Below are 25,729 nucleotides of genomic sequence, written 5' to 3'. Positions count from 1 at the left end.
CCATTAAGCAGTTGTTTCTGGTGATGAAGAATGATTTGGTAAAGCAGTTAACAATACATTTTCCAAAGACACCAGAGGGTCTGTATAGTACTGTAAAGCGGGATTGAATCCTTTCTGCTGTAAATAGTTGATTCGGCCTTGGTCAATCAGCAGTTTACAAAGATGCCCTATTTTCTTCTTTTCTTCAACATTAAGAAACCTAAATTGAATAAACACACACAACACATTGTTAAAATTCTGTAAAACCTTATAACAAATTATTTTAGTCTTATTCATTGATAAGCTGCTAAATAACCCACAACATACTATGTGCTATGTCCCATGCTCCCAAGATATGTTTTATTAATGCCACAATTAAAGTGTGTATATTTTAACTTATTCTAAAATTAGTAAAAAATATATATATATATATTTTTTACTAAAATATATTTTCATGAATGAATTTTTGATAATATTCATCTAAAAATAAAGTATAGTAATAATAAATTATTTCTGCCCTAGTGTCATGCATTTCAAAGCAGTCACTTACCCAGGCAAACTCTCAGTGCTGTCATCTGTGATTCTGTATCCTCCATCATCATGCTCTTCACTGCCATCATTCTGTTTATCTTTTCTTTTTGTGGAGATATTTGAAGCTTCCAAAGATGTTTTTTGCATCCCACAAGTCGCCCAACTACTCATTCGCTGGAAATAGTGGAATTCCACTGCTCCAAGGCCTAGAGCCCTGAAATATTCTTTGCCCACATAATGTCTCCAATCACACCTGTGGTGACAACAGAGTGCAATAACAATGCCAGCCACAGGGGTCCACTTCTCTGGGATATTTTTTTCATTTCCTTCCTTGGCCAAAGTGTTAATTTCTTTTTCTGTTTTATCATTCTTTACGCGTTTGGCTAAAGGTTCTTCATTCCTTTCCTCACAACTGGCAGCATAGGTTTCAACCAAACATCGTAATGCAAGATCTGCAAACACAATTATGTGGCCCCCCAAACCACATCATCTTTAAAAATAAGTATTTTTGACATTTATTAGGCAGTATGGTTTTTAAAAGCCCAACAAAAGCTTACTTAGCTCTATACTTGTACTAATTCTTTCATGTATTATCAACTTTGTTCATATTTGCCCTTTTCTCATTATTGTACCATTTTCTCTAATGATTTATTCTGCATAAAGTCAACTTCCCCCAAAAAACTGTGTGAAGCTTAAGGTCTAAAATTTGTAAAACTTTTTGTCCAACTACTCAAATTTGCTCTCATTTCTCCTACCCTTGTTAAGGAAATGACTTGTACAGAAAAAATTTATGTCTCTACATTTAACATTCCAGGGAAGTTTTGAGCTTAAAGAGCCCAAAGAAAGAAAGAGGAAAGGCATTGGCTAAGCATCTGCTAAATTGATGTTAGGTGTCAGTCTTGAAATGTAAGATGTTCACAGCAAATAGTGAAGAGTTGAGAAGAATGGAGTCAGAAGGTGGAAAGTAGGCCTCGCTGAGTAGCCTTACTATAGTTATACATTCATTCAGCAAATAGTTACTGAATGCCTTTCATGTGCAAGGCTTTGTGGATGTATGATGATTAATAAACACAAACTTAGAGAAAAGTGAACTCTATTAAAATGAAAAATTTATAGTCCACTTAAAAACTAAACAAATGGATTTTTGATGATTATGATAATTTCCCACTGACGACTGCTATATTATTGACAATACTGGAAAGACTCCAAATATATGCTGTAAAATCCACATTTTCTGTCTGATTAGAATGTCACACTGTGTTTGATCAATCAAAAACATATGTATTTTTAAACTTTATTATCCCAAGATGTCACAAGTGAATAGTAAATGATCTGATATTTTACTAGTATATATAATACAATATATGAATTTAAGTCAACAAACTATCAGGAACGTTTTATTTGGAGAAGGCGATAGCTGATCTATTATTTTATAAACTATTATTTTCTGACAAAAGATATTCAGTCACTGTTTTACTTATATTGGAGTTAAGTAAATGGTTTTCAGAAATGGGGATAATCAGAAAAATTATTAAAAGAATGAAGTTATTTTAGAATCAGGAGCTTTAGCAATCCATCTCAACCCCCTCCTTTACAGAGAACTTGAGGGACAAAGCCACGTACCTAGAAAGGGACAAGGAAACACAGCACATTTGTGGCCAAGATTATTTATTCATTCAAATAATAAATAAATAAGTGAATTCTGAACAAATTCATTCAGAATTAGATATATAAACAGAAAATTAATATACAATGAGCTCCAGATATGCAGAGGCAACTATGATAAACACTAAGGAGGAGTATCTTATTTAGGGAGGTTCCCTGAAAGTGGTGACAATGAGCTGAAGAAGGAGTAGAAATTGATCACTTTAGAAACGGACACATTATAGTATATGGGAAGGGTTAGAATATATAGACCAATAGATATAGAGGCAGAAAGTGGCAAAGAGAGGAAGGCAGAGGCCAGATTAAGACTAGGATGTCATGTTAAAGAGCTTAGACTTTAAGGTGTAGGTGACTGGGAGCTACTGGATAGTTTTAAGAAGGGGAAAGACACATTAGGTGTGTGGAAGATGGGTCTGAATATTAGCATTTAAAGGACAAGTAGTGGAAAGACACCATGAGATATACAGAAAGAATGGCACAGATGAAGTGGAAGAACCAGGAAAGAATGTCACAAGAGAGAAGAAAACAGAATTTCCAGAAGGGTAAGCAACAATAGCAGAGATTTTTCATTAAGATGATGATAGAGTGATGAAGGGAGAATTGAGATAGAGTGAATCAAGGAGGGAAAAAGTGTGTGGAACAATGAGAAATGGCCAGTGTAGATAAGATTTCTGAGAAACCTGGGTTAGATGGGTAGGAGTAAAGGAGCATTTTTTGTTTCCTCCCCAGGATAGAACTGGCTTACTTCAGAAGGCTTTTATGAGAGTTAAATGAGACAAGGTACGTGAAAATCATCTAAAAACTATGAAGGACAACACATATATAACACTTAAAGTCATCTCCAGCCAACTTGAATAACTCTTATGGAGGCTCCAAGTTCCCCATATGGGTAGACATGAAACTAGCGGAAGCCAGAAGAAGATGTAACAATAGTTAACATTTATTGAGCACTGATATGTGCCAGACACTTTATATGTAAACTGGCAAATTATATGTTGTTATCCTCGTTTTACAGACGAGATAACCAAAGCTCAGAAAGGTTAAGTAATCTGCCAAGGTTATACAGCAAAGTTGAACCCTGTATTATCTGATTTCAAAGCCCATGTTCTTTCTACTTTATCATGCTACATCCGATGGATCCAAGTGCTAAGGCACATCTTTTTTTTTTTTTTTTTTTTTTTTTTTTTTTTTTTTTTTTTTTTTTTTTTAACATCTTTATTGGGGTATAATTGCTTTACAATGGTGTGTTAGTTTCTGATTTATAACAAAGTGAATCAGCTATACATATACATGTGCTCCCATGTGTCTTCCCTCCTGCATCTCCCTCCCTCCCACTCTCCCCCTCCCACCCCTCCAGGCTGTCCCAAAGCCCCGAGCTAATATCCCTGTGCCTTGCGGCTGCTTCCCCCCAGCTATCCACCCCACCACGTTTGTTAGTGTAAGGCACATCTTAATGTTTCCGTTTTTGTTTTCCCTAGAATCCTGATACATAATCATCTAGTGGGAGAAGTTTCAGAGTCCTTCCCAAGCAACTCCTCTAAAAAAAATGAGTAGCTTCTGGGATAGAATCATACAGTTTCCATAAATGATTTATTTCCTTTTTGGTTGAAGTATAACCCAACAAACTTTAAGGTTCCATATGACACAGTATTTACACGTAAAACTCTTTAATTCATCCTGCAAAATGGCCAAAATGAGCAGATAAGTAGGAAAGCTCTAAATCTGATATAATACAGGGCCAGTGCTACTATGAAGATTAATCAGTTGCAAACAAAGGATAAAAACTACTGAAAAGAGACTCTTTAAATATTTGAGACCATGTTAAGCTAAAACTTAATGTGTTCGTCTCGACATTATTAGTATGTTTACATACCTGTTGCCACACCACACAGATGTTTTCCAATTCCTACCACAGGTAGTTTTTCTTTGCTTAGCAAAGGAATCTTGTCTGAAATAAAAAGAAATGAGAACTAAGTTAGCTCTCTTGTGAATTAAGGCATTAAGTGGCCTCCCAAAGAGAGAACTAATTAGAATCTTTGAATTTTAGGGCTGAAAGAGACACAGACCAAAAATTCTCACTTTATAGCTTAGGAATAAGAGGCTCAAAGATGTAGTGACTTGATAAGTAACACAGATGGCTACGGACATAGCCAGAATCAGAGTTAAAAATTTTTCTGTCTTCCTTTTCTTCCCACCTCGCCCCCAGCTGGTTCTTTACTCCCGAGTTAATTTCTTGACTTTTAGGCCAATGCTATTTCTTCTATACTGACTCAGGACTTTACCCTGTAGAAGCCTTATTTTGCTAAATATTATTACCCATTGATAAAAGGACTCAAAAGTTTCCTTACTAGATTTATTTTGCATAACTAATATATATGATAAATACATATAATACAACCAACACTTTATATTATAGAATACTATACTAAATATTATAATCAAACTAAAGATATAGCTTTCATTATATCTTGATAATCAAGGATATTTTAGCTTTCACACTGTTCTGAATATGAATAAAAGAAAATATTCGTAATAGTAGTATAAAAGTAAAATAAAAAAAGACATCTACAAGGTAATGCAGTAAAATGTAGTATATCACAGTTATGGCTTCCATTTTTTCCTCCCTATTCATTTTCCTTTTTCTAAGATTCTGAAATGAAAAGTATGTTTCCCCCTACAAATCCAGCTACAGCGCCCAGCACAGTGAATTGTCCAATGGAGGTCCTTAGTAAATATTTCAAATTCTTTGTTGCTTGCATTCAGATGATATCACATACTAGGAGAAGAAATTGGTACCAACTGGAATAGTTTGCCTGTGTAAGGTAGTTCAAGAAACTTATCCTCAATCAGGGTGAAGAGAAAGGTTGTCTAAGAAAGCCCTTACGGAATTGGGGGCATCAGGAACCTTGGAAGTAGAGCTGAGTTAGTTACTGATAACAGAGTGTGCCTGCACAAAGTCTATTTAACAAGTAATCAGATCCTCACCTCATAGCCACCTGGTGACTACCTCTTTACCAACTGGTGGAAAACTGTAGGTTAATTCTCTCAAGCAAGTAAAACAGGAGGTCACTGGGTTGAAGGATAATAGGAAGTTGAAAGTTGAAGTGTGGTAAAATAGCAGGATTAAGTGAGTACGCGTATAGATTAAGCTCTTATTTGTCACTGGGTCCCAGAATGTTGGTAATCAGACCTTTACCCTCTAGGCAGGTGATCAGAAGAGTCTTTTCTGGGGAACCTGACCAGCCCAAGAGGAAAGATCATGTTCTAGACAGGTCATTCCAAACTGGAGCTCAGAGTCAACAACTCCACCTGAAGGCTCAGAGCTCTTAGTCCCTCAGTCCTCACTATGAACACACCATCAAAAAGCACAGATGTTTGAGCAGAGCCTCTAAGTTGAAAGAGACAGACCAAAACAAATGGAAAAGAGCAACTTAGTGAAAACAGAATATGAAGGGAGGATACTTCTAAAAAAAATCATTAATATTCTCACAAAGATAGTATAATTATGAAAAAAGAACAGATTACAAAGATAAATTCAGAGAAAAAAAACTTAGAAATTAAAACTATGACAGAAGAAATTAAGTTGAAGAAACCTGAGAAAGTATACAAAAAAGGCAAAAGATATAGAACAGAGAAGTCAAGAAGAGTAGAGAACCATTCCAGGAGGTCTAATAACTAAATCATAAAAGTTCTTCCATTAAGGGAGAAAAGAAAAAATGGAGCAGAGAAAATTATAAAAGAAAGAATGCAAGGAAATTTCCCAGAAAGCTGAGAATACTGGAATCTCTCAATCAGGATTTCTCATCCTTGCCATTATTAACTTTTGGCCCCAATAATTCTGTTGTCGGGAGCTATACTGTACCTTACAGGATATTTAGCAGGTCTCTGGTTTAGCAGGCTCCCTGGCCTGTATCCATAAGATGCTGGCAGCATGTGCATTCTTAGGACAATGAAAAATGTCTCAGACATTGTCAATGTTCCCTGAGGGCCAAAACTGCTTCTAGTTGAGAATCACTGCTATACACAAAAGAGTCCATCAAATGCCCAGTACAACAGATAAAAATATAACTACATCAAGACACATCACTGTGAGAATTTACAACACTGAGGACAAAGAAAAGAACCTATAAATCTCTGTAAAGAAAAAAGCAGATGACACACAAGGGATCAGGACTCAGAATGGCACTGAACTTCTGAACAACAATACTAGTGGAGTAATAGTTTCAAAATTCTTAGAAATAGAAATACCCAGACAAATCAAGTGTAAGGGTAAAGTAAAAGATATTTTCAGACAATGCAACGTCTCAAATTTATCTCTAATCCAATTGTTTCTCAGGAAGCTATAGGAGGAGGTGCTTTCCCCAAAGACAGTAAATCAATAGAGGAAGATATGTGATAAGATGTGGAAAAATAAATCCTAACCTAGGAGAGTGAAGGGAATCCCCAGGATGAAAATGAAGAGAATTTTAAGGTTGACAATTGTGCTCCAGGAACAGAGGGCACCCAGTCTAGGTTGGAATGTATCTGAAGGATCCAGGAGAGAATTTTTCAGGAAGATAGAAACTAACAGAATACTTGGTAAATGTATTAAAACAAATACAAATTTTAAAGTTATACCTATTTGTTTAAATTGAAGTATAGTTGATTTACAATGTTGTGTTAATTTCTGCTGTACAGCAAAGTGATTCAGTTATACATATGTATATTCTTTTTCATATTTTTTTCCATTATGGTTTACCAGGAAATACTGACTATTCCCTGTGCTATACAATAGGACCTTAAAACAAACACATTTTTAAAAGACCAAGTAAACAAAATTTTAAATTAACTATTAACTCAATAAACAAATTTTATTTACTACATGGGCCAGCTGTGGTTTGCGTCACAGGGCTGAATTAAAATTAGCAGAAGAGGTTGCTGGCATATGTTTGCATTATTTTCATTTTATTTATTTTTTTAAATTTATTTATTTATTTTTGGCGGCATTGGGTCTTCGTTGCTGCGTGCGGGCTTTCTCTAGTTGTGGCGAGCAGGGGCTATTCTTTGTTGCGGTGTGTGGGCTTCTCATTGTGGTGGTGGCTTCTCTTGTTGCAGAGCACAGGCTCTAGGCACACAGGCTTCAGTACTTGTGGCTCGCAGGCTCTAGAGCACAGGCTCAGTAGTTGTGGCACACGGGCTTAGTTGCTCCGTGGCATGTGGGATCTTCCCGTACCAGGGCTCGAACCTGTGTCCTCTGCATTGGCAGGTGGATTGTTAACCACTGTGCCACCAGGGAAGCCCATATTTTCATTTTAAATAATATGAAAAACTGTTTTTTATTTATTTATTTTTTTGTGGTACGCGGGCCTCTCACTGTTGTGGCCTCTCCTGCTGCGGAGCACAGGCTCCGGACGCGCAGGCTCAGCGGCCATGGCTCACGGGCCCAGCCGCTCCGCGGCATGTGGGATCCTCCCAGACCAGGGCACGAACCCGTGTCCCCTGCATCGGCAGGCGGATTCCCAACCACTGCGCCACCAGGGAAGCCCTGAAAAACTATTAAAAGGTACAGAAAGGGCATTAAAGAGTATGACTGATGGGTGTGTGTGTGTGTCTGTGTGTGTGTGTATGAAATATGAGGTCCATAGGGATGGGTTATTTTCTTTGGTACAATTTAAAATTGTAGGAAGTATTTTTTACATATTAGCTAGGCAGAAAGTATCTTTTACATATTAGCTAGGCAGAGAACTATCTCATTTCTGTAATAGTTTAGCTAAAGTCATGTTAACTATAGGCAGAAGGCTAGTGTATGGTATGAACAGTCTCAGTAATTAATTTAAACAGGATAAAGAAGCAACATAAGGACATATTCTCAAAACTTTTAAGCTATTCCCTAGTATGATACTTCATTTCTAGTTGATACTGAAAAACAATTTCTTAAAGTTTCAACCCTAATTCCATTTATATTTACCTAAATGTTAGATACAACATTCTATATTAACAAAGGATTAATCTCTGTTTTCCCTGAAGCAGTGTTCTGTGGTATTGGATTTCTAAGCAACCCTCAGAGTTTGAAATTTCTATGATTTATGGAAGAGCAACTGCAAGTTATGCAACTTACTCAAACACAGGTGCTGAATATCAATTTGAAGTCTCTCAAACACTGAATTTTTCTTTCTGTGTTTGCCATCTACCTGCGCAAATAGAACATTATTATAACAATGCCTTTTATGTAAAAAAAGAACAAAACCTTTATGAAAAAAGATTTCTACTTGTTTTCAAAATTCAGAGCAAATAATTTTCCATCTTAGTTTTTAGTGTTTAAAAAGTAGAATTGTTAATTTAAAAATTTAAGATTGTATATTCTGTGATGAAAACTCCAAAATAACAATATTGTACATCTTTATAAGACTTGAACATTTTATAAATTATTATGTACACATTATTTCCTTTAACTCTAAAAATTCCCAATTCGCTGATGAAGGAATTAAGGTTCATAGATAATAAAAAGCTCTACTTCAACAGCAAGTTCATTCAAAACTGAACTCATTATTTCTCCCTCCAAACTATTTTTCCCTTTCCTTCTTCTGTATTCCCTATCTGAGGGAAGCACACCACTTAGTCACTTAAGGCACAAAAGGTCACCAGAAGAACTCCTCTTTCACACTTAATGGATAACAAGTCACCAGGTCTCAGGGCTTCCAACATCATAACATTTCTCACACTCTTTCCCTCCTCTCTATCTCATTGCAACATCCTTAGCTCTGGCCCATTTCTTACCTGGATTACTGGATAATAATGATCTTATTATTAATCTTGCTAATTCAAGGTTCACACTCTTCTGACACAGCTTCAATGGTACTGCTAGGAGGAACTTTTAAAACCCTTTTCTATTTATTTCACTAATTCTTATATATTCTTTCAATCTCCTCTCAGCTACCACCTCCTCCAGGAAAACTTCAGTGACCCATACTAGACTGAGGCTGGCACTCTATCTTCACACTCCTATAGCATCTGGTACTTATCACTATCATAAGACACTTAGCATACTGAGCCAAGATACTTATAAGTCTGTCCCATTAGATGTAAGCTTCCTGAAGACAAGAATTAAATCTTGTTTCCACTGTACCCCCAGCATGTAGCAGGATAAAGTCAAACTCCTCCCTTCGCATAAAATATGAGCCCTTCCAGAGTCTAGGCCTCCTCTCCCATCTCATCACTGCTGAACTCTACTTCGTACCATGGACTTCCATCACACAGAAATGTTTCCATGCCTCCCTGCCGTTTCAGGCATTTGGTTACACTCTTCTTGCTTCCTAGAATGCTTCTCAAACCCTGTATCTAGCAAATACCCACTTTTCAAGATATAGCTCAAGCACCACCTTTTCTGTGTAGCCATTTACCATCCCTTCTCTGCAGTAAAACTTGTCACTCCCTCCTTTGAACCTACACTGTACTCTGTACGACCTTTTTTCATATTTTAACCCTTTTCTATAATCATTTATCTGTTTGTCTCTTCTTTCCAATATAAGTAACAGAACACAGGGACGTTGTCTTATTTGACTTTACCCAATATCTATCAAGGTGCTTGTGGTATGCTCAATAAATGTTTACTGAACAAATAGTTGGTAAGTTTCAGATGTAGGTTAGGACTTAAGACTTTTAACTCCTAGCTTGAGCTTGGCTCTTTCCACATAATTTCTTGTCTCTGTAAATATTTTAAGAACTCAGATCAATGAACTATCGAAATTTAGATTAAAAAATTTACCTTCAGTTTAAATCATCAATATAATTAGAATAAAAAGCTACAATCAAATAAACACACAAAAAATTCATTTTCTTTAAGAGGCCTGTTTCTGAGTATCATTTTTTTTTTCCAAACAAGAAAAGTGCAAACAAAGTTTGGTTACCAATATACTACAATGATTTCACTTACCTTGAATCTTGTGGTCACCTTTTCTACTAGGATGAAGTGAACTTTTTCAGCATCTTTTAAGGCAATATCAACCCAATGAGATAATTTTCCCTTTCCTGCTCCAAACTCAACAAAGCATCTTCTTGGACCAAGTAACTTTAATTTTTCAATGTTACCTAAAATAGAAGCCTGCAAACTTCACGAGATTATTTTATAAACTAGAGCAAAAACATTCGGCTCAAATGGGAAAATAGCAAGATAATTTCTATATAGGGCAGCATGTTCACACTGATAATTTTTGTTTGGCTTTAAAGCTTTTCTCTTGCTTTTAAATATTTAACATGTAATACTCAGAACCATATCCATTCCAAGGCTTTTTATATATGTTTATATACATTTTTTGAAATGGGGATTCTGTACCCTGAAAGATAATCTAAACAAAATCTCATTAATAACTATATTTAGAAACAACAGAACGTTAGCTTTGACAAATGAACAAAAAGGCCATTTTTAGTAGAGTTACTATGGCTAAACATACCTGCTGTTTCAGATGTTTGGTTGCAGAATCACCGTTTTTAGGGTCATTAAGGGCATCATGCAATGCTGGATGGGACATAATTTGATCTTTAAGTGTAGAGTTCAAACCTGTGCCAAATAAAAGCACAAAAGCTTAAACAACCAAACATGAAACCATAGGGCTCTAAACAATGGTAGTAATATCTCTTAAACCACAGTGGAATTAACTCATATACCACCTGATTATTCTAAAAAAATTTAACTTGCAAATTTAGACAGACTTACCCTCACTTGCTTTTCTCAGTTTCTTAATTAAGTTTTCCATCTGCTCTTCAGAGAGAAAAGAAATTGGAACCTATATACAAAAATGGGGCGTAAGCTGGTCTGGGAACTAATAAATAACATTGATTCTATAAGAAAATGCATTCTAAATCAAAATAGTTAATTTATTCCAAAAATTGGAACACAGCTTATTTACAGTGTGGAGATGATCATAAATACTTTGTAAAATTAAAAAGTCAAGTACTTACTAATTTTTCAGGTATTTCTGTTTCATCTTTTAAGCCTGCATTAATATCTTGAATAAAGAAGTCCTGAATAAAAACAAAACCAAACCATAACAATACCATTATTAACGTGACGAGTTCACAAAAATTAAGCTGAAAAACTGATCCGTGCCTTCTTCCAATACTTTGTACCTGCCATCCTCCCTTTCTCCCGTTCATTTATTCATTAAATAATTACTGAGTGACTACTATGGTCCTTAACTTGCTTTAGGTGCTGAGGATTTACCACAGTGGAGAACAGTACAGACAAAAATCTCTGTGTTCACGGATCTTACATTCTAGTGAGGTGGCTATTTGAATAAATATTTATAGTCTGAAGAAATTCATTAGTAATTTTTATTAAAGTTTTTACCTGTCTCCAGCATAGACTGAGGACTGTGTCATTTTTGCTAATGGTTAAAGCAAAAACAAAGGCCCAACTACAAATGGCTGTTTATCAGATAGGCAGCAGGGCCAAAAGCAGAGATAAGAAAAAATATTACAATGGTTTCGGTCTGATTTCTTCTATTTTAAAATACTAATTAAAATAGAAATGTCCTGTGATATTATGTTGTTTAAATTAACATAGTGAGATATTTCTAGTCCATTTTCAGAGAGAGAGACTCTAGGTAAGGATCTAGATTAAGATTGTCCAATAGCACTTTCTGCAACAATGAAAATGTTCTACATTTACCCTGGCCAACTTGGTAGCTATCAGCCTTGAAATACAGCTAGTGTGACTGAGGAAATGGATTTTCAATTTTGTTTAATTTCAATTGACTCAAATTTTAATAGTTACATAGCCATAGTTAATGGCTAGTGGCTACCATATTAGACCACATAGATATAGATGAATGAAACAGCACAATTTTTACAAATTCTGTTCTGAAAGTGAAAACAACTCCTGCGACATTATGCATAGCAATGGGCTTTAGTTACGCAGATAGGAGAAAGGTAACATGTGGATTGTATGCTGCTACCTTTACCTATATGGGTAATAACGGAAACCAGTGGTTAAGTGGAACAGGTGAAGAAAGCAGGTATTAGAATATTTTGTTGGATGACTGGCAAAACTATAAGAGAAAATTAACTATAACTATTAGTAAACAAATGAGTGATAAGATTTTACCTGGGTTTCATGTTATACATAGTGTACTAAACACTGTTCTGCATTCCTTTCCTCTTATCTCGTCATCCCACTACTTTTCTCCCCTTCCTTTCCACTGTGTCCCAGCATGCAATGGAATCTGTGCAGGGGTATTCCATTTTTTTTTTTTTTTTGCCCATGCCATGTGGATTGTGGGATCTTAGTTCCCCAACCAGGGATTGAACCCAGTCCACTGGCCATGAAAGCACGGAGTCCTAACCACTGGACCACCAGGAAATTCACAGGGGTATTCCATTTTTAATAAATTCATTTCTTCTCTCAAACTGTTTCCAGAACACGTATTCAACCTGCTTGCTTTAACTAAAGCCTGACACTTAGGTAAGGAAGATAACCTCCATGCATACCTGAAAGTAAAAGCAACATTCTTTCTTCTTACTGAGGGGCTAACTGGGGTAGTCATCACTTTCCTTCTACATGTTTTTTTCTTTCTCTTTTTTTTTTAATTGGAGTATAATTGCTTTACAATGTTGTGTTTCTGCCATACAAGGAAGTGAATCAGCTCTATGTATACCTATATCCCCTCCCTCTTGTACCTCCCTCCCACACACCCCCCATCCCACCCATCTAGGTCGTCACAGAGCACCAAGCTGAGTTTCCTGTGCTTTATTAGCATGTTCCCACTAGCTATCTATTTTACGCATGGTAGTGTATGTATGTCAATCCTAATCTCCCAATTCGTCCCACTCTCCCCTTCCTCCCCTGTGTCCACATGTCCATTCTCTACGTCTACGTCTCATTCCTGCCCTGCAAGTAGGTTCATCTGTACCATTTTTCTAGATTCCACATATATGAGTTAGTATACGATATTTGTTTTTCTCTTTCTGGCTTACTTCATTCTGTATGACAGACTCTAGGTCTGTCCACATCTCTACAAATGACCCAATTTCGTTCCTTTTTATGGCTGAGTAATATTCCATTGTATATATGTACCACATCTTCTTTATCCATTCACCGTTGGACATTTAGGTTGTTTTTGTGTCCTGGCTATTGTAAATAGTGCTGCAATGAACACTGGGGTGCGTGTGTCCTTTTGAGTTATGGTTTTCTCAGGGTATATGCCTAGTAGTGGGATTGCTGAGTCATATGGTAGTTCTATTTTTAGTTTTTTAAGGAACCTCCATACTGTTCTCCACAGTGGCTGTATCAATTTACATTCCCACCAATAGTGCAAGAGGGTTTCCTTTTCTCCACACCCTCTTCAACATTTATTATTTATAGACTTTTTTGATGATGGCCATTCTGACTAGTGTGAAGTGATACCTCATTGTACTTTTGATTTGTATTTCTCTAATAATTAGTGATGTTGAGCATCCTTTCATGTGCCCCTTGGCCATCTACATGTCCTCCTTGGAAAGATGTCTATTTAAGTCTTCTGCCCATTTTTTGATTGGGTTGCTTGTTTTTTTGATATTGAGCTCCATGAGCTGCTTATATATTCTGGAGATTAATCTCTTGTCTGTTGCTTCATTTGCAAATATTTTCTCCCATTCTGAGGGTTGTCTTTTTGCCTTGTTTATGGTTTCCTTTGCTGTGAAAAAGCTTTTAAGTTTTACTTAGGTCCCATTTGTTTGTTTTTATTTTCATTACTCTAGGAGGTGGATCCAAAAAGATACTGCTGAGATTTATGTCAAAGAGTGTTCTTCCTATGTTTTCCTCTAAGAGTTTTATAGTATCTGGTCTTACATTTAGGCCTTTAATCCATTTTGAGTTTACTTTTGTGTATGGTGCTAGGGAGTGTTCTAATTTCACTCTTTTACATGTAGCTGTCCAGTTTTCCCAGCACCACTTATTGAAGAGGCTGTCTTTTCTCCATTGCATGTTCTTGCCTCCTTTGTCATAAATTAGGTGACCATGTGTGCATGGGTTTATCTCTGGGCTTTCTATCCTGTACCACTGATCTATATTTCTGTTTTTGTGCCAGTACCATACTGTCTTGATTACTGTAGATTTTTAGTATAGTTTGAAGTCGGGGAGCCTGATTCCTCCAGCTCCATTTTTCTTTCTCAAGATTGCTTTGGCTATTCAGGGTCTTTCCATACAAATAGTAAAATTTTTTGTCCTAATTCTGTGAAAAATGCCATTGGTAATTTGATAGGGATTGCACTGAATCTGTAGATTGCTTTGAGTAGTATAGTCATTTTCACAATGTTGATTCTTCCAGTCCAGGAGCATGGTACATCTCTCCATCTGTTTATGTCATCTTTGATTTCTTTCATCAGCGTTTTATAGTTTTCTGAGTATAGGTCTTTCGCCTCCTTACATAGGTTTATTGCTAGGTATTTTACTCCTTTTGATGAGATGGTAAATGAGATTTCTTCCAAGACTGACACAGGAAGAATTAGAAAATATTAGCAGACCTATCACAAGTAATGAAATTGAAACTGTAATTAAAAATCTTCCAACAAACAGAAGTCTAGAACCAGATGGCTTCACAGGTGAATTCTATCAAACATTTACAGAAGAGCTAACACTTATCCTTCTCAAACTTTTCCAAAAAATTGCAGAGGAAGGAACACTCCCAAATTCATTCTGTGAGGCCACCATCACCCTGATAGCAAAACCAGACAAAGATATCACACAAAAAAGAAAATTACATTGATGAACATAGATGCAAAAATCCTCAACAAAATACTAGCAAACAGAATCCAACAACACATTAAAAGGAACATACACTATGATCAAGTGGGATTTGACCCAGGAATGCAAGAATTCTTCAATATACGCAAATCAATCAATGTGATGCACCATATTAATGAGCTGAAGAATAAAAACCATATGATCATCTCAATAGATGCAGAAAAAGCTTTTGACAAAATTCAACACCCATTTATGATAAAAACTCTCCAGAAAGTGGGCACAGAGGGAACCTACCTCAACATAATAAAGGCCATATACGACAAACCCAAAGCAAACATCATTCTCAATGGTGAAAAACTGAAAGCATTTCCACTAAGATCAGGAACAAGACAAGGATGTCCATTCTTGCCGTTCTTATTCAACATAGTTTTGGAAGTCCTAGCCTCGACAATCAGAGAAGAAAAAGAAATAAAAGGAATACAAATTGGAAAAGAAGAAGTAAAACTGTCACTGTTCGCCGATGACATGATATATACATAGTATACGTAGAAAATCCTAAAGATGCCACCAGAAAACTACTAGAACTAATCAATGAATTTGGTAAGGTTGCAGGATACAAAATCAATGCACAGAAATCTCTGGCATTCCTATGCACTAACAACGAAAGGTCAGAAAGAGAAATTAAGGAAACAATCTTCTACACATCTTTATGTAAAAATATTTTTCTTTTTAAACTTATGCCATCTGTCCTACTAGTTCTCACTTGGGAGGCATCTGGAAATGTATGGGGATATTTTGTTCTCAAAATGACTGAGAGGTGCTATTGGGAGACAATTAACTATAGGTCTCTCAATTTTCTGTAAGTCTTATAAGCAAAGGCACTGATCCCCCTCTATCCTAGACTATCTTTGCAAGGACATTTGTATACCAATCAATCTTGGAAGATAGAAGTAGTGTCTCCTTCTAGAGCAGTGGCAGGCCTGCTTATTGTATAATACAATAAAGAAATGTCTACTTATGGAACAAAGGTGAGGCAGGTTTCCTTACTGCTCATTTAAAAAGATGTATTTCCTAAGCTTGGCCTTCTTCAGTTATGACACAAGCTGTGCACAAACATGTGCAGCATCCAAAGACCACTTCAACTTGAGGGCACTTAGGGAACAAAGGGAGTTGATGCAGACAAGAAGCTCACATTGCTTGCTGTGCAGCGAGTAATAAAGCCCTTTGTCTCTGACCCAGGAGTCTCATATCTTCTTCTAGCATCCACAATCCTATGGTAGGCTAACTTGTTAGCTTGAAAATAAGATTAAGTTTCAAATCCTTCATACTTCTTGACAAGGGCCTTTGTCATCTTCCACTCAGAAGCCAGGAATTCTAAAAACAGGGATGCTCTAAAGTGCACAGGATAGGACTGTCCCACTCGAAATGCCAAAAGCCCCCACTGAGAAACAGTGGGCTGTTAAACAACTTCTAATTCTCCCAGCAGTTGTCAACTATCAATCTGTTGGTCATTATCCAATATTCATTAAGAACTTTGACACCAAGCTGTTCTATCCACTAAGTTCAGCCAATCTGACTATGTTTTCAAGCCATCCAACAAACAGCTCTGCTTGACCTTTTTAATTCTAATGACCTTTGCTCCACTTTGGCAAACTACTTTCAGGGGCCCTCTAGATTCTGGTGTTACTATAAACCATTTAACCTCTGAAACCTTAAACTTCATTAGCCCATTCTCTGACTATAACTTTGTACTATGTTAGTACAAAGTATAGTGATTCTCTTGTTCCTAATCATATTCTTTCACCTTTTAAAGAGTTTCACCTTTTAAAGAGTCTATTTTTTCTCAGCTAATTTCTGGCTTCCCTTTCATGCCACCCAGTCTGGACACTCAGTACCATTGTTACCATTATCTTTCACAATCTGGTTCTCTGTCAAACCCACCCTTACAAAACCGAATGCCTGCATTAATATGACGTGTTTTTTTTTTTTTTTTTTTTTGCGGTACGCGGGCGTCTCACTGTTGTGGCCTCTCCCGTTGTGGAGCACAGGCTCCGGACGCGCAGGCTCAGCGGCCATGGCTCACGGGCCCAGCCACTCCGCAGCATGTGGGATCTTCCCGGACCGGGGCACGAACCCGTGTCCCCTGCATTGGCAGGCGGACTCACAACCACTGCGCCACAAGGAAAGCCCTAATATGACTTTTAACTCCCAATAGTTTGAAAGTTAAAACTGCTGAACACTGCTGAAGCAAAGCTCCTCAGTCATTTGGACTGGTGCCAGTTCAAATTCAGTATCTCCATCAGTCTGACTCTCAAAGATGCCTAGCAATTATTCTGCATAACTCTAATTCTAAACTTTTACCTCTCTCCTCAAATCTCCTACTATACCATCACCTCCCTTAATCACCTTATCTCTTACTTCAGCAAGGAAGTGTAGCTATCAAATGACATCTTTCTCAATTAACCTCCTGTCAGCTCAAATTTACCTGAACTGATATCCATCTTATACTACTTCCCATCTACGTAAGTGGAAGAGCTATTTCTTCCCTTCGACCTCTATTTTGTACCCTATTTCTGCCTGCTTCCTGGGGAGCCTCACACTAACAGTGATGCCCTCTTCTATTTCCAACTTCTTCTCTACTGGCTCATTACTCTAAGCATACAAATAAAACTCTTTTCTCTCATTTTATCTATCTATCATTTATTTAAATTCATTTTTTGGCTGCACCGCACGGCACATAGTATCTTAGTTACCTGACCAGGGATCAAACCCATGCCCCCTGTATTAGAAGCGTGGAGTCTTAACCACTGGACTGCCAGGGAAGTCCCTCCCATTTTAAAACACACTCCTTCTGTCCTACCTTCCTCTCTGACTGCTAGTCTACCTCTCAAGTTCCATTCATAGACTAGTTTCTTAAAAGAATAGTTGACACTTAAGATTTCTACTGCCTTGTCTTCCATTTACTCATATATCATTTCAGTCTGATTTCTGCCCACTCCACTCTATTTAACATGCATTTTGCTTAACTCTTTGATCTTTAACAACTGCCATATTGCCAACCCAATGGATTTTTTTCTGTCCCTACCTTACTTGACTCCACTGTGATGCTAGACACAGCTGATCACTCGTTTCTTTTAGGTGTCAGTGTCACCTAGAGCTCTGTCCTTGGTCTCATGCTCTAATTCCTGTCTACCTCTCATCTTCTATTCAGCTCTCCCCTTGTATTTCATACTTGTCATGTGAGTTACCCATGTTTTCTTCCTTGTCTGGATGACTCTCCTTTGACCTTTAGGTCTCATCTTATGACATTCCTTCAGAAAAGCTTCCTTGACTCCCTTCCCATCTCTCTAAACCCCTATGTCCTCCCCAAAAAGGGTTAGGCTCTTCTCCTTTATTCTTCCACAGCACTCTGTACTTAATCTATTTTAACACATATAATATTGTATTTTCTATCCCTTCCACTAGATTTTCATGTTATTTTAAGCAGGGTGCTTGGTACAATGTCTGGCATAAGTGCTCAATTAATATCTATTGAATAAACAAGTCCCCCAACTTCCCCCCAGTTCTAACTAATCTCTTACCCTGGGTAACTTAAAAATCCAAAGTTTCACCTATGATCTGTATGTATTTGACTTCTGAATCTTTATTACTCGCCCAACCCCTCTACTGAGTTTCAGACTCACATATCCAACTCCGAATTTCCAATCAGTCAGCAACTTTTATTGATTCTGCTACCTAAATAATTCTTGCATTTATCTATATTCTTTCCATCCTCTTTAATTCAGTCTCTTATTATGTCCTACCTGGATTGCAGCAATGCCCTCCTAACTAGACCTTCTGATTGCAAGCCATCCTCCCACATTGCTCTAAGAGAAAGTTTTCTAAGAGATAAATCTGACCCCACCATTTCCTCACTTGCAATCTTTCAATGGTTCCCTGTATCTTTTAGAATAAGTACAAGTTCCTTGAAAACCTCAAGTCGTTTCTCAATTTCTGCCTCTGCACATATAGTTCTTTCCACTTAGAAAGATTCTTCTTTCTTTTCTTTGCCAAATCAAGACTTAGCTCAAGTGTTATTCCCTCTGGGAAGCCTTTCTTGACCCCTTGGATTTAATTTTAATGCAAGTATGTGCTCTTATCACATGTGTACTTACTTCTTTCATTGAACTTATTAAATAATGCCCATTATTTACAAGTTACTTACCAGTCTCAAGTAATTTCCATGAAGGCTGGGATCATATTTTATTGAAATGAATTTAGTAGGCACTAAGTTAATATTTTTGAATAACTAAACTGTGGAATTAGTCTCTGAATGCCATTCTTCTTGCATAAAATTCTGTTATCTCAATTAGGAGTCTAAGTGGATTCACAATCTGATGTCTTATATACACTCAAATGTATTTGCCATATTTAAGCCTCCTGAGGCAAGAGCCTTGTTAAAAATTCACATTTGTAATCTACTAAGTATATATAAACATTACATACCACACATTTCACGATTCAGTTTTACTGATCAAACACTTACAGGTTTTGGCTTCTCTCTTGAGTTACATTTTTTCAAATGTTTTGCTAGTTGATCTTCATATACTGTGCTAAATTTAAAGAGAAAATTATTTAAAATAAGACTGTGATAATCACTGTTTCCAGCACAGAAAAACCCTTCTCTGACCCATACTTACTGTTTTGGATCTAAAGGACACAGTATTCTTTTCCGAGCATTTTCTTCCTAATTAAAAAAAAAAAAAAAAGGCATATTTATTTGAATAAAATATCAAGTTCACTGCTTACAGATACTAGATACAACTTCAGTGTAATCATAAGCTTATGCTATCCCAAAACAAGGTAAGGAAACCTTACAAGGACATTAACAAAACACTGGCAAAATCAGGTCATAGAGTTTAACAACAAAAATCTCCAGTGTCATGTGATATCACCTCATACCTGTCAGAATGGCTATCATCAAAAAGAACACAGATAACAAATGTTGACAAGCATGTGGAGAAAAGGGAACCCTCCTACACTGCTGGTGGGAATGTAAATTGGTGCAGCGGAAAACAGTAGGGAGGTACCTCAAAAAACTAAAAACAGAACTACCTTATGACCCAGCAATTCCATTCCTGGGAACATATCCAAAAAAACCAAAAACACTAATTCGAAAAGATACATGTACCCCAATGTTCAAGGCAGCATTATTTACAATTGCCAAGATATGGAAGCAACCTAAGTGTCCATCAACAGATGAATGGATCAAGAAGATGTGGTATATATATATATATATATATATATATACACACACACACACATATACACATAGTGGAATACTATTCAGCCATAAAAAAGAATGAAATTTTGCCATTTGCAACAAAATGGATAGACTTGGAGGGTTTTATAGTAAGAGAAATAAGTCAGACAGGGAAGACAAATACTGTAGGATATCACTTATATGTGGAATCTAAAAAAATACAACAAATTGGTTAATATAACAAAAAAAGAAACAGACTCACAGATATAGAGAACAAACTAGTGGTTACCGGGGGGAGAGGGAAGGGGGAAGGGGCAGTACAGGGGTAGAGGATTAAGAGGTACAAACTGCTACATATAAAATAAATAAGCTACAAAGATATATTGTACAACACAGGGAATATAGCCAATATTTTATAATCATTATAAATGGAGTATAACCTTTAAAAATTGTGAATCACTGTATTGTACACCTGTAACATATAACACTGTACATCAACTACACTTCAATTAAAAAAACACCTTTGGTGTAGCTCGTTTATGTATATCTGAGCAAATAATGCTTTGGACAACCAGGGTCTATAGCTTCAAACACGTTATAGAAAAGGCCTACCTATGGCATTTTGAATCTATGACAGCACTGACTATAATATACACTATTATTTTAGGTATTACTAAGAAAGGAAAAATGTTGCCAATTTAAATTATAACATGTCATTGATTTTAAGAAGCATTCTGATTTCAGAGATGTTAAAATGTGAAAAAAAAAAAGTAAAAAAAAGTATCTCAGAAACAACGAAAGACAGATCTTCCTCAACTTATGATGGAATTACAACCTGATAAACCCATCATAAGTTGACATATCTTAAGTCAATAATGCATTTAATACACCTAGCCTACTGAACATCATAGCATAGCCTAGTCTATCTTAAATGTGATCAGAACACTTACATTAGACTACAGTTGGGCAAAATCATCTAACAGCCTATTTCATAATAAAGTGTTGAATATCTCATGTAATTTATTGAATACTGTACTGAAAGTGAAAAACAGATGGTTGTATGGGTACAGAATGGTAGTAAGCATATTAGCTGTTTACCCTCATGATAGTGTGGCTGACTTGAAGCCCTGGCTCCCTGCCACTGCCCAGCAGTGCATATCGCTAGCCCCGGAAAAGATGAAAATTCAAAATTCAAAGTACGCTCTTTACTGAATGCCTGTCGCTTTTGCAACATCATAAATCCAAAAAAATCGTAAGTCGAACCATTCATTGTAAGTTGGGGACTGTCTATATGGTATTTTAACCATTTGGTATGTGGCCTTACTCTACTAGCTTTGCAACTTTTTAGTATAGAAGAGTTACATCCTGTTCGTTTCTAAGTTACATGGATTTAACTACATATACTCAGGAAAAAAAAAAGGAATTAATAGTGTTGGCAAGTCTACCCAACACTGATATGAATCTGTATATAACAGGATAGCGTAACAGTTAAAACCAAAGGTCAGCCAGACTACCTAGGTATGACTCCCAGTTCTATCTATCAGGCTTCTAACTATCAGCTCCTAACTCTACAATCTGAGGTAGTCTTACTGCCTCATCTGAAAGATGAGAATAATATATCTTACCTCCTAAGGGTTGTAAAGATTAAGTGAGCTAATAGGTTAAAAAAACAAAACAAAACTGCTTAGCATGGTGCTGTTCATACAGTAAATGCTAAGTGTTCATGATTAGTATTAACAATTCCTTTTTCAGTTTATTTCAGTTCTGATCTGCCTCCCAGCATATCCATGAAACTATGTACACAGAATTTCATGAACATGCTAAGAGACTTTTCAGTATCTTTTGAAAATATAGTACATTATTCTTCCCTATTTGCTGACTTGAAAGTCTAACCTCCATGAAAGAGAAGACTCTATACTAACCTCCCAAAGCTTAATGATAGAGTAGGGGAGAAAAGCACTTTTAACATTTATTATTTGGGTTTACAAACAGGGCTTCTCAACCTTGGCACTACTGATATTTCAGGTTGGATAATTCTTTTTTGTCCTGTCCATTGTAGGATGTTTAGCAGAATCTCTGGCCTCTCTCCACTAGAAGCAAGAAACCTCTTCAGTTGTGACAACCAATATGTCTTCAAACATTGTCTGGGGGTGCTAAATCAGCCCCATTTAAGAACCACTGGGTAAAACTGAGTACAAGTGATCTCAGCCATATATGACACTTAAGGAAAAAAAAAAGACGGAAACAATACATCCAATTATAACATAAATTACAGATTCAGTAGGATGCCCAAAATTGAAAACCAAATCATAGTCATGGAAAGTGTTTCCACTTAGTGTTTTGCAGTCTTTTTTCAAGGAATTAATAACATGATGTCATTCCTCTCCAGGAATATGGATCACCCTGTAAGGATCTATTCATATTCTACCACTGTCACCGTCTGCAATCACCTCTGGGTGTCTGATTAAGGTGAAGTGTAAGGTCTTAGAGTGAGAACAAAATCCTCCTCCTATCAGAAAGTTCATTTCTCAATCAGGGGATGTTTGCTGGTGCTCTCAAAACCAGCCAATACAACAGAGTGTACTTCAAAGAGTTCCCACAAATCACAGGTCACTCACATTCCAAAACAAGAATAAGCTTGTTTCAGTACACTTCACCCTAGGCAAATATTAGCCAAATCAAAATATGAACTAGAGCTATAGCTATGAGGGACAGTAGGAGATGAAGGGGTTCTGGGGTTATCTGTACTGGATATTGCCTAGAAGGATAAACCATCTAACAAAGAAAAATAATGTAAATAATACTGGACATTCAGAAGGCATAAAATCAGATGCTTGTCTCTTTGGTTTACTCTTTCTAAAACCTATTAAACATGCTCTTTTCTATTAGCATTTTACTGTTCTTGTTTTTTAAATTTCCTATCATATATATCCTAAAGAACCACACATACTAAAAATATGTTGTTTGACAATACAATCATAAGTATAATTGAACAAAACTGTACACTTTCTGTTCTCAATTTTAAAAGGAGAGTCAATTCTTACATGTTTTTAAATCTTTCCTTCCCCTTTTCAGCAAAGTAGTTATTAGTTGCTTTCAAAAGATCGTACGTCTAAATAAAAAATTTAAAAAGTTTCTCTCAACCGCATTGACAAGAAGTTATTATTCACGGAACAATGAAAACACAATTAGTGAAACCTTGGGATGCTTCTTTGATCACTCTTCTTTCTAAACCACCATTTCCCATCAGGAAGGCGGAGAGTGAGCGGAGGGCAAGAAGCGGTAGTCTGCCGTAAAACTAAAATCTAGCATTACCATGAGTTGGTATCAAGATAAACGGGTCACTGCTGGCGCTTTACTTAGTACAAGAAAACACTGCACTTCACTACGGCTCATCATCTCTCCCTAGGGAGGCCAGGACTGCGCTTATCACAGGAAAAGCTGGAAAATCCAGGGGACTGAAGCAGAAATCTGTCAGAGGGGAGGTGCCGGACCAGGAAACTTATTTCCGACTCTCGAGAGGGTAAGGCGATACCAGACCTCCGCGGCTCCAGCGTGTTCACCACAGAACCTTTTTCCTGCTGCCACCACCATCCTGCAGAAGCGCTTCTTCTTTTCCACATAGTAGCCACATCGCCCCTCTGCTGGAAAGCCAGTTCCGTGCGGCATCGGCGCAGAAGCCGCCATAATTCAGGTCTCACTTTGGGTGGCAAGCATTGATCGGGTGAAGAGAGGAAAAGTTGTCAGATTCTCTCGGGTCTCCTTCCCTTAACAAATATGTCTGCCTCGGGTCCAGCCACGCAGGATAATGCCCGGAACTACAGCCCCATCCGCCGAAAAAAACCGGAAGAAGCTGATGGTGGCTGGCGAGGTCCAAAGTTCCCGCCTAGCCCCTCTGTTTTATTTTTTTCCCCCGCCTCCTCCGCGGAAACCGAGCGCCAAACTCAAACTTTAACAGGACCCGGACGTCTTTTAGGCTAGTGCTGCGGGCCGCACTTGGAGTTTCCCGCACACCTGCCGGGGAAGCGGTTCAGCATGAGCCAGGTTCTGTTCCAGCACCTCGTCCCGTTGCAAGTGAAATGCAAAGACTGCGAGGAGAGGTGAGGTCAGCGTTACCCCGAGCCCGCGGATGGCGGTTGGGGTCGGGCCAAAGGGAAAAGATGGCGGCTCCAGCCAGTGGGCCCCGGCGTGCGGCTGGGTCACCGGCAGGAGTCCCCGGGACGTGGAGGGAGACCTAGCTGGGACCTAGTGGCTACCTCTCACCAAGTCCGCCGTTGCTGAGGAGGGAAGGGTGTGAGAAATGGGACGCTGACCCGCATCAATTAAAAAAAAAAAAAAAAAGATCTTATCGCTGAACATTCTCGTGGACAGTATAGCTCCTTTCTCTCTTTTGACAGGTAAGAACTCTGGCCCAGAGAACTTCATTTACTCGAGGGCTTACGAGTTTACAGCAGGGCGGACACTAGAACTCAGGCCTTGGCTCCCAGCCTTTTTTTTTTCTTTCTTTCTTTTTTGAATTATATTGGAAGTAAATTTAAGCTTCGACTTAAAAAAATCAACTTTATGGTATATTGCCTTTTTTTCACATTAGTTACTAAAAATAGATTACGTTTAATAGACTAAAGACAGTTGGGGAAAACTACAATTTCATCCATTCATTTTTTCATTCAACAAATACTGCATACTTGCAAAACGCCTTGCTGGGCCCTGGGGATACAATGGTCAGGAAAAAGTCCTTGTGTTCGTGGAGTTCACAGTCCAGTGGGGGAGGAAGTAAAGGCCAGTCTCACAGGTAAATGCGAAATTACAACTGACTAAAGAGGTGGTGCTGTTGAGGCTTAAATAGAGAGATCTGGCTGGAAGTCAGGAGATTTCAGTTTTGTCTCAGTTCCACCACTGAGTGTCAGCTGTCTCTTAACTTCTCTGAACTGTAAGTTTCCTCCTTTGTAAAACTGATATAGCAGGCCTACCTACATGGTTGGTTGTTAGGAGGATCAGTTGTGAAAATGTGTGTGAAGACTAAATGGTGTGGAAATGTGACATATAAAAAACGAAGACATTGCTATATTGAGCTGCCAGTAAAGTGAAAGTAGTATTTAGTGCAGAATTCGATTCAGAATCAACTGGCAGGCCAGGCAAGGAGATGGTACCAAGACCAGCAGCTGTAAGTGCAGATCTATAGGTTAGTTGGTCATTCTTTTGTGCTGCCCAGTATGGGAGCCACTGTGGTTGTTGGACATTTGAAATGGAGCTAAGCTGAACTGATGTGCATAAGAGTAAGTTGTATGTTGGACTTCGAAGACTTACTAGGAGAAAAAAGGAACGTAAAATATTTCAGTTTTTATATTGATTATGTGTTAAGGTGACAAAAATGATATATAGGGTTAATTAAATATCTGTTTCTTTTAATTTTTTAATGTGGCTTCTAGAAAATTAAATATTACATACATGCCTTATATTTGTGGACAGCTGTGTTCTAGAATGATTACAGAAAGATAAAAGAAAGGGAGGGCGTAATTCCTGATGCCAATGTTGAAACTCCTAGCTCTTCTCCATCTCACTACATTGTCATCACAGTTATTCTTAAAACACAGTTTCAGCGTTTTTAGACTTTC

At 37.4% G+C, this 25,729-nt stretch overlaps 2 protein-coding genes across 8 annotated transcripts in view; one reads left to right on the top strand and one right to left on the bottom strand.

The window, feature by feature from the left end:
- Positions 1-3: 3 nt before the first annotated feature.
- On the bottom strand, positions 4-23,801 carry TRMT13 (tRNA methyltransferase 13 homolog). 7 transcript variants are annotated; one of them, XM_065882590.1, is made up of 11 exons: positions 23,655-23,801; positions 19,552-19,598; positions 19,398-19,464; positions 11,113-11,175; positions 10,868-10,937; positions 10,605-10,711; positions 10,088-10,255; positions 8,273-8,345; positions 4,049-4,123; positions 530-962; positions 4-199 (listed from the first exon to the last, which is right to left on the bottom strand). In XM_065882590.1, the coding sequence occupies exons 1-11, from the start codon at positions 23,799-23,801 to the stop codon at positions 4-6; spliced, it is 1,446 nt and encodes a 481-aa protein (XP_065738662.1). The 7 variants fall into 7 exon arrangements, with proteins under 7 accessions (XP_065738662.1, XP_065738670.1, XP_065738678.1 ...); XM_065882598.1 differs by having other exon boundaries at positions 10,605-10,669; XM_065882622.1 differs by lacking the exon at positions 530-962 and having other exon boundaries at positions 168-199.
- A 257-nt stretch (positions 23,802-24,058) lies between these two features.
- The window catches only part of SASS6 (SAS-6 centriolar assembly protein), a 50,708-nt gene continuing 49,037 nt past the window's right edge, over positions 24,059-25,729 (top strand). The window contains exon 1 of the mRNA XM_065888823.1: positions 24,059-24,214. Coding sequence (XP_065744895.1) covers positions 24,150-24,214 — 65 coding nt within the window. The 5' untranslated portion in view covers positions 24,059-24,149. The remainder of the gene's footprint in view (positions 24,215-25,729) is intronic.

The sequence above is a fragment of the Phocoena phocoena genome, chromosome 1, assembly GCF_963924675.1.
Source record: "Phocoena phocoena chromosome 1, mPhoPho1.1, whole genome shotgun sequence".
In the NCBI taxonomy this organism is placed as follows: Eukaryota; Metazoa; Chordata; class Mammalia; order Artiodactyla; family Phocoenidae; genus Phocoena; species Phocoena phocoena.
Note: the sequence above shows the minus strand (reverse complement) of the source record. Positions and strands in the feature narration are given on the sequence as shown.